The sequence below is a fragment of the Ruditapes philippinarum genome, unplaced genomic scaffold, assembly GCF_026571515.1.
Source record: "Ruditapes philippinarum isolate M1 unplaced genomic scaffold, ASM2657151v2 ctg2519_1_1_1_1, whole genome shotgun sequence".
In the NCBI taxonomy this organism is placed as follows: domain Eukaryota; kingdom Metazoa; phylum Mollusca; class Bivalvia; order Venerida; family Veneridae; genus Ruditapes; species Ruditapes philippinarum.
In genome coordinates this window covers 16,683-26,152 of record NW_026866641.1, presented here as the reverse complement: position 1 = coordinate 26,152, position 9,470 = coordinate 16,683, and the positions used below count along the sequence as shown (strand labels likewise).

Below are 9,470 nucleotides of genomic sequence, written 5' to 3'. Positions count from 1 at the left end.
CGATAATAATTTCTTGTTTGACCGTATTTAGCAACTTAATAATTATCATAATTGAAAGAAAAAAAACTATTATTATGTGATAATAAAATTATTTTAAAAAGTACAAGATATTTTGTTGTTTACATAAAAATGTTTCATACGCATGAAAATAGTAAAATAAAGATTAAAAGAAATATATAGTATTCCCATCAAAGAAAATCTAAATTTAAAATCTTCAAATTTATAATATCATTATAAATATATATGAATGTTTTTTGAAAATATGATCAATTTTGCGGTATCTCAACATTTTATTCAGTAATTTATTTTGGCTATGATAAGAATTATAACCAATCTATTTTGTCATTTTAAAATAGACCATAGACATCAATTGTTAAATTATCCTTTTATATAAGCATTTCATTTTGAAAACCAATTAACTTGAAAAACACTACTTTTATACCGCATAAACTTTTATTTTACGTAATTTCAACAAGTTCATCTCAAATTTAACAACTTTGAATTCAGTTGTGAGAAACCAGTACTTTGTTAAGTCGCGGGTTGCAAAAATTAATGACGCAAAAAACGACAAATATTATTATAACCGTTTTGATTGGATGGTAATTGGTCACGTGGTTAAGTTTTAAATATCCGGATGATGTTTTTCAAATTTTATAACCTGTTTAGCTTAATAAAAATGAACATAAAAGGGTACAAAACAGATAAATGCAAGCCTGTTCATGTACAAATGAAACTTTGACGATATTTCATATTTTTTTTTCAAACCATTGGCAACTTTATGAATATGTTTTGGCAACTCGTTATGGAAACTGTGGGGGATGTGTATAAATAAGAAACGATGCGCACAGTTTGGTATAGAAGGTTCAAGTTTGTGTTAGAATCTAACCTGATCTAAAACGTGAAAATGAAGCTTTCGGGAGTGGTCATCGTCGTTCTTGCTGTTAATCTCTTTGAGTTTGGAGGTAAGGTGTTTTTTTTAATTGTTTTATTTAACATCAAGGTATGTTTAAATAATTATGATAAAAAAATCATATATTTATTGACTAACATATATCATTCATACGACAAAATATTTTACATAAAGTTTTAATTATTAGAAATTCAATTTTTAGCTGTTATATAATATTTATTTTGAATCATGAAATAAAACTATGAAGATTTCATCATTTTTTTTCAATGCTGTTAAATAACCATTTTCTAAATGGTGTAGTCAGTAAGTCGTTAAACAAATTTATTTATTTATGTTTTTTTCTTTTTCAAAAAAAAAGAAAGAAAGAAAAGAAAGAAAATGAGTGCCGCATTGATCAAAATTATAAAAAAAAATGTTGCTACAATACATAAATACATATATATTTGGCAATGCCAGTCTGTTTGACTTCGCGATATGTAGATCTTATGACCTAATAAGTTTTTTTTCTAATTTCAATGTTTACGCAAACGAAAACAACAAATACATATATACAAAAAAAAGATAAAATGAGAAAAAAAATCATGGAAAAATATTGAGTTTTTTTTTTTTAAATTGGTTAAACTTGTATGAAGAAAATAAAGACAGATGTTATTGCGTAAACTATTTAAAATACAGATATAATAGAAACGGCACACCCTCCTTTAAAATACCCACCAAAAACAATATTGCAAACTTGATTGAGTCTTTTCATGAACGGTAATGGTAGTGGTCATCGCTAAAGTCCACTAGCACCAGTTTAAGTAGAATTTTATACTTTAACATGAAGTTGGAAATTTTTGAATTTAGAAACCTTTTCAGATGTTTTGATCAAACATTTTTGTCTAAAAAATCACATTTCATTGCAATTTGTTTTGCCAAAGCTTGAAGTTTCTCATTAAATTATCCGACAGTACAAAGAACTTTATTTAACATATTATATATTCATAAAAGGTTATTTAAATCTAGAAGAAGCGTCAAATGTTGTTGTACAAACAATTTTATTCAACAGAAATGTGATGTGTGGTAATATCATGAGATTAAGGCGTATAAAATTTACGAAAGTCTTTCAGAAAAGTGCAGAAAAGAAAAAAACAACAACCCCCCCCCCCAAAAAAAAAAAAAAAAAAAAAAAAACGAAAAAAAAAAAAAACACAACAACAACAGAACTTAAACATCTGTGAAAACTTTTTAAAAATATTCTATTGTTCTGCAATGTTATAAAGTGAAGAAAGTGAGTGAAAGTGATTACAATCTTGCCTTAGAAATTAAATCACACAAATAAGTTATCAAAATAAAAAAAATGTTTCTTAGTTAACTTTGTAAATAAATGGGTATAAGTGTATTGATAAAAATTGTAAATAGTTTAGTTAGAAAATATTTTTCTATCATAGCATGTGCATATCTATAATAATACATATCTACAAAAAAGCAAAAAAAAAAAAAAAAGCAAGCAAAAAGAACAAAAAACACACACAAACATAGCACCATGCGTCATGGACCTATGCGTCACCAAAATTATATATTTATAATAATATGCATTTACACATTATGTAGTTCGTTTTCAAATACTACTTTTTGTCAGGCTCCAGACCCCCATACCCAACCCACTCCTCAAATAAAATATTTTTACGGATAACCAGTCAGCTCGTTTTATTTTATTTCTGATAATTTAATTGATAATATTGATTTTTTATTGATCTCTTTATTGATTATAATTTATGTTTTGAACAACTGTATTCATATGCATATATTTTGTGATAAGAACTTGTTACTGACCTGTTATCATTTACGCATTCAAATATTTTGGACACTTTTTATTCAAACAATTAAATAGTTTTATTTCATTAAATTAAGTAATTGTTTTTACAGACGCGCAAATTGGCGGATGGACTTCACCAGCCGGAATAACCGGTGCCAGTGGGGTTGCGACGGACGTAACCAAAGCTGAAGATGTAGCGGTTGGTGACGAAATAGTGAAATTTACGGCAAATCCAAGTACCAGTCAATCCATCTCCAGTTACGAATTATTGACCGCGGACACGCCTTTCGCTATATCATCGACTAATGGCAGTTTGACGCTTTCTTCATCGCTAGATTATGAAAGTACACCTAGTTATGTTATTCAAGTAAAGCAAGTATCAATTTTCTACATTTTCCCTCCAGCCTGAGGTTGTAATGTCAATGTTATTATACAATTATTTTAAATACATGTATGTAAATACCATAACGAATAAAAATATCTGACATATGTTGCGGTTCAGACCCGAAAAGATGTCCAAAGGTGGACCCGCCCATGGAAGTGTTTCCGGGGACAGATATTCCGATCCAAACTGCAATCATATCACGCCACTCATGTGACACCCCCATGTCAGATGAACTTTCCGGCATGGGTAAAACTAATGGAAACACCAGTCTGATATGCAGAAATGTAGGTCTTACTTTACCACTGTTATAAAGCATTTGTTCTGTTAATGTTGTGCTTCGGATGGGAATGTCCGTCGTCGCGAGATTACCTGTCAAATGGGCGATGACAAGGCTTGCCAAGTTACCGCCCATTGAGAGGTACCGGAGGCACGGATATTTCGACACAAACCGCATGGAAACACACACAAAACATGCCATATAATCTTTCGTGTCTGTTATGCCATGTGTTTGTTCAATTGTTTGCCTAATAAATGATATTTCCTCTTGTAACTATTTTCTTTATGGTAGTTCGTTGATAAAATGAGCTGAAATAACATTATTTTTGAAAAACACAATGCATCTCACCTTGCCAGGGTAAATCTCCAGCATGGGCATAACATAGGGAAACACCAGTCTGATGTGCAGGAAAAAAACTTTCTGTTGTTACATTGACATGTAAAAACAACCTTATTATATATTTTGAATAATTATTTTTTAACATGAAACAAATGATTTTCGTAATAAATAAATTATTAAAAACAAACATGTAAAAATAATTTAGAAACTGTCAACTAAATATAGACATAATAGATAAAAGTGTTGCTACTTAAGGCCATAAGGCTTAATGGGAATAACTCTTATTAATATCTTGGTATCAATTATCCGGAGCAAAAATACTTCGCACATAAATTTATCCTTTTAAGAATAATGTTGAGAAAAAGGCGTGCTTTCAACTATATATCTAATTACATCACATTGTGCACATTGAGTGCGTAGTTAAACCGACATTCTTAAAATGACATTTTATCACAAATATGCGTTAAATAATTCATGAAAAAACATCTCTTAAATCTACCATTTACATATTATAAAACAACTTTTCCAAGTTGTTCAAAAAAAGAAAAAAAAACAAAGACGAAAAAAAAAATAATAATAATAAAAAAAAACGAAAAAGAAAAAACGTGGTTATAAAAAAATCAACTTTCTTGTACATGTACTATATTTCATTTACAAATTGCACAACATGAATTAAAATCTATATGCAATATATAGATTTGGTGCAGTTTACAAATAAAATTTCTAAGCTTAGGATTATTAAAGAGTGTTGGATGTTTGAACAAGAAAACACATTTAACTCATGGTATTAACATGTAATAGTACCCTTAATCAGATAAAATAGTACCCTTTATCAGGTAAAAGGCCAAAGGCTTGAACAAATAATTTTGGAACGATCTGTCTTTTTTCCACTTGGGTTATACAGTACATGTATTATCGAATTGTAAATCTAAGATTTTAAGAAATGTAGAACCATCTAGTTGTCAAATAATTATGGTAATATCTGTAGAACGAAGTAGCAAAAAAAAAATGAAATTGCTATTTAACAAACATGAATCATAAAAGTAAAAGAATAAAAATTATTCGTATATTAAGAGGATATTTCGGTCACGAGTCCTTTGCTTTATAGAAAAGTTAGGCAGACAAAAACAACACATGAACACGTTTGTAAATAGTTTTCATGGATATATATTGTTGTATGTTTATAAATCAAATATCTGTAAGTTCGAAACTTTTCAAGTTATATCGCCGCTTTTGATAATTTGAAATAAGCATAGTGCATTGACATTGCCAACAGCTGAAACTTATCTTCGCATATATTGAGATACAGTTTTATCACAATATTGTGCTATTATAGTATTATTCTCTCAATAGCTACGATATTATGTAGTTCATATAAAACACCGGTTATAATATACGTTTCTTATGATATATAAAACAGTCAGTTAATACAATGACTTTCCTTGGGCGACTTGTTTAAGTAATCCCTCACCACTGTTGGTTCGAATCCCGCCAGCGAATTGAGATACCTTACTGTGAGGATATTATATATCTAGTGCGCGGCTGTTCCACTTAAGTGCACGTTTATGTCTGAAAATATGCAAGAAGGGTCACTTTAGATCTTCCTTACATGTAATGTTTGAAAGTCGCCGTATTACCTAAACAGGTCCGGTGTGACTGAAAATTCTTGTCAGTCTCTCAGAATATTTCAGAATCATCCAATATAAAATGTGTTATTTCAGAGCGACTGACAGTGCGTCACAAGTCGGGACCGCCACACTGACCATTACAGTAACGGATGTTAACGAAGCGCCAGTATTTGGAGAAACGTCCTACACTGTTTGCGTAGCGGATGGTTCAGCTGCAGGTGAGTTAACCCTTTGTATGATCTGCTTAAATATCGTGTGAAGTGCTCGGCAAGCGGTCTTGTACAGAACTGTAAACAAAGGCTATTAAGATCAATTAGTCAAAGGTTAATATCTATAATTTATCTCTTCCAAAGGTAAAATTTTGGTACGTAGCTTTATCTAGTGCCACTTTTGAAAATACTTTTAAAATAACTTTTACGTTTCATGTTATTTATGTTGAGGAAGGTTCCTACCTGAAAGGTCGTTTATTCATATTAAAAATAAAATTAAATTTTGCCCTGCGAGCTATGGATACAACAGAATCATTGTCATCATATTTTCCCTTTTGAAGGAGGGTTGAGACATCAGACTTAGATCCATCATTTAACCCTGTGTGATCGTAATAGGCCACTAAATAGGGCCGAATTTCTAGAGTTAATGTATCTCTTAGCTACAGTAGGTGAGATGATTTTGACCCGCTGGTGCTGCTTTAACCCGTGGTTAGCCGAATTTATCTTTACTGTTCCGACGCAATAAATAATATATCACATTGTTGTGTTATAAAGTGAGCCGCGTCACGACAGAACCAACATAATGCGTTTGCGACCAGCATGGATTCAGACCAGCCTGCGCTATCAGTTTCTCTACTAGCTGTAGGGTTTGGATCCATGCTGGTCGCAAACCCATTATGCTGGTTTTGTCGTGACGCGGCTCAAATAAAGAAAAACGTAATGTTTTGTTACATGAAAAACAAGCAATGTTCTTCAAAATATGTTAATTTCTATTTAGACATCAATTTCTCCTATAATGTTGGGTTTCGAAAGCAAGCGGCACAACAACGAAAACTTGTATAAACCTATACTAATGCCATTCAAAAATATTTATGAAGGCACGGTTTTTATTTATTTATTTTCTTTTTTTTAAATATTCAAAATATACATTTATTCTTTTACTTTTATGCATTACATCTGCATCCCATTGACCATTATATTAGTGTTTTTTAATGTTGAATTTTGGTTGCATCATCTCTCTCACTTCAGATACTTCTGTCACAACATTCTCAGCAACAGATCAAGATTCAGGCGATGTGATCACCTACACGATCAATTGTAAATATTATCACTTCTTAATTTTTTTCAATTTCTTGATTTTGAATTACAACAACACTGCAAAGAACACTGTATAGAATGTCATATATGACATATTTGGTATATGTTTAAGTTTTTTAGTGATAACGAGTGACCTCATGAGTCTTTTAGTGAATTATTATTATTCTTAGCCGAAATTCTAACCCAATAGCACATGTAGTGATTATTCTTGATTTTACAATATAACAGTTTAAATTAAAAATAAGAAATTGTCTTATTAAGGGTTTTCAAGTTGTAAAGTAAGTCACTAAAACTGGAGTGAAATGTCTGTTGAGGTCGCAATTGACGAAACTAAATTAAGTCGTTAAACCGAGTCAGCTACTGTAAGCGATAAATAACATTTTGCAGGGTAGACGTTTAGTCTGTTTTCAATTATTTCAACACTTATTCTTTTTCAAGAAGTTATTTATGCTTCTCTATATATAAGTATACATAATTGGTTACCTCTCTATATCAGTATACATTATTTGTTTCCTGTGTTATATCAGTATACGTTATTGGTTTCTTCCTTATTACAGTACACTTGATTATATTAGTTTCCTCCTTATATCAGTATACATTATTGGTTTCTTCTTTATGACAGTAAACATTATTGGTTTCTTCTTTATGACAGTAAACATTATTGGTTTCTTCTTTATGACAGTATACATTATTGGTTTCTTCTTTATGACAGTATACATTATTGGTTTCTTCTTTAAGACAGTATACATTATTGGTTTCTTCTTTATGACAGTATACATTATTGGTTTCTTCTTTAAGACAGTATACATTATTGGTTTCGTCATTATATCAGTATACATTATTAGTACCTTAATCACGCTTCATTCACGAAAACAATGTTTATAAAAGAGGTTTAACTTTGTGATAAAGTGCCAGTATGAAATGGTGAATTGAAATATGCAGTTATCGTTCGTAGACAATTCATACAAGCAGGTTACCTTGCACAAATTAAACAATTTAAATGAAATTTGGTTATCAATTCTATAAAATTGAAACAAGTTACGTTACAAGAGCACATAAAGCAATATTTAAAATGTAATTAACATGATATTTATTTTATGAAAATATTTAGCTGGAGACACAAACAGCGACTTCAAAATTTCGACAGCAGATCTTCAGGTCAATACTGGGAAAACCCTTGATATGGCTACAACAGCGACGTATACACTTGTCATACATGCCACTGATGATGGCAGTCCGGCACAGTCCGGATCAGCTACTTACACTGTCAACGTTCAGACGTCATGCAACGGGGCGGCAGCTTTGACCGTGACATTTATGACACTTTTACTGGCACTCATAGTCTCTTTAAACTAATTCTCTAAAGCTTAATCTAAATCTTCAAGCATGCATGTTACATATCTTGAATTCATTTATGAATAATATTTACATATCCTTAAAGAAAATAGTTTTACAAAATTTGACAAAAACTTTTATAGCAGCTTGCACGTTCATTAGAGGTTCTTTATTTCTCTCTATTTTACTACTTCAATCTATAAAAAATGGATTATCAAATTCAAATCTATGATTGGCTATACATGTTAACCTAACAAGGTAAAGAAATGTACAATGTATTTCTCTGACATTTTCTGCTCTCATAATACAGTTTTTTTTAACTATTTTTTATATATATAGACTAGAAAATTAGTAGTATAGTACTTAAGGTGAGATGACTCCCTCAGGATGTTGAAGTAGATGACTATAACAGGTATGAGGAAACTGTAAAGAGTTTGTGAGCATTTCGTGGCAGCATCCAATAATAACGAGCTATGACAGCTTCCCCAATGGTTAGAAACTTTACAACAGTTACTGACAAAATAATCATAACTATAATACGCTGTTTTATTAACAATATTGAATAAATATGTTTTTATTGTCAGAACGCTACATGCATTCCTGAAATATGACGTTAAATACCACCTGGTTTGTCCGCACTGCCACTGACAAAAAGAAACATTTGAGAGAAGAAAGGAACCATTAAAATTGATTTAAACTATGATAGAGAGGTCATTAATTAAAGTATTTTATTTGAACGATAAGCCAAAGTGTAGTGTGACTGTTTTTTATTGCATCCAGAGGGTCTACTCCTTTTCGTTCTTCATGTGTGGTGTGTGTATCTTTTATTTATTTTATTGTTTAGTGAAATGATATCAGTGATGAGGTACAACCCGTATCGATGTTTGATTCATTTTACTCTTTTTTTTCTTGGTTTTAAAAAAAGTATTGTTTTTTCAAACAAATTTGTAGTATAGTTCATTAGATGCATAACGCGTAACACATGCAAAAATCTGGATAAAGTGTGATCCCCCGGAAACATTTATCACAGAAAAATGCAAACTCGCTATGATTGAGTCTCTACGTGAGGGATATAAAAGGTGCAACATCCCTAACGCCCACTAGCACCGGCTTAAACGGTTCTCAATTTCCAACACTAAAAAGTGCTGTACTCAATTATATCGAAGAACCAGAAATTTATAAGAACGCTGAAGTACGGGGCAACTTTTAACAATACTTACACGATTATTATGTCACGAATGTATTATCAATTTTTATGACCTTATTTATTAATAAAAACAATTGTTCTTGATCATTTTCTATTTTTTCATTTCAAATAATTTTATGTGTCATTTAGGCGTTATTCGAACTACTAGAAGAAATCGTTCGTAAATTTTTGGTATTTTGTATTTTATGGTGAGAAATAAAATAAACAATACAGCATAGGTGTTACATTGTTCCTTTATTTAGTTAAAACAGTATGTCTCCAGATTCATGAAAATTTTGAAAATG

The 9,470-nt window shown here is 30.8% G+C and overlaps 1 protein-coding gene across 1 annotated transcript; it reads left to right on the top strand.

The window, feature by feature from the left end:
* The first annotated feature begins 803 nt into the window (after positions 1 to 803).
* Positions 804 to 8,887, top strand: LOC132733193 (protocadherin alpha-1-like). The gene is made up of 5 exons (XM_060719794.1): positions 804 to 962; positions 2,819 to 3,080; positions 5,431 to 5,555; positions 6,576 to 6,644; positions 7,756 to 8,887. The coding sequence occupies exons 1-5, from the start codon at positions 905 to 907 to the stop codon at positions 7,998 to 8,000; spliced, it is 759 nt and encodes a 252-aa protein (XP_060575777.1). The 5' UTR covers positions 804 to 904; the 3' UTR covers positions 8,001 to 8,887.
* Positions 8,888 to 9,470: the final 583 nt, after the last annotated feature.

Bases quoted from the DNA above. Each gene is read 5' to 3' on its own strand.
- LOC132733193 (XM_060719794.1), top strand. From the start codon at position 905: ATGAAGCTTTCGGGAGTGGTCATCGTCGTTCTTGCTGTTAATCTCTTT. The intron at 963-2,818 runs GTAAGGTGTTTT...TTGTTTTTACAG, and splicing joins TAATCTCTTTGAGTTTGGAG to ACGCGCAAATTGGCGGATGG. The intron at 6,645-7,755 runs GTAAATATTATC...GAAAATATTTAG, and splicing joins GATCACCTACACGATCAATT to CTGGAGACACAAACAGCGAC.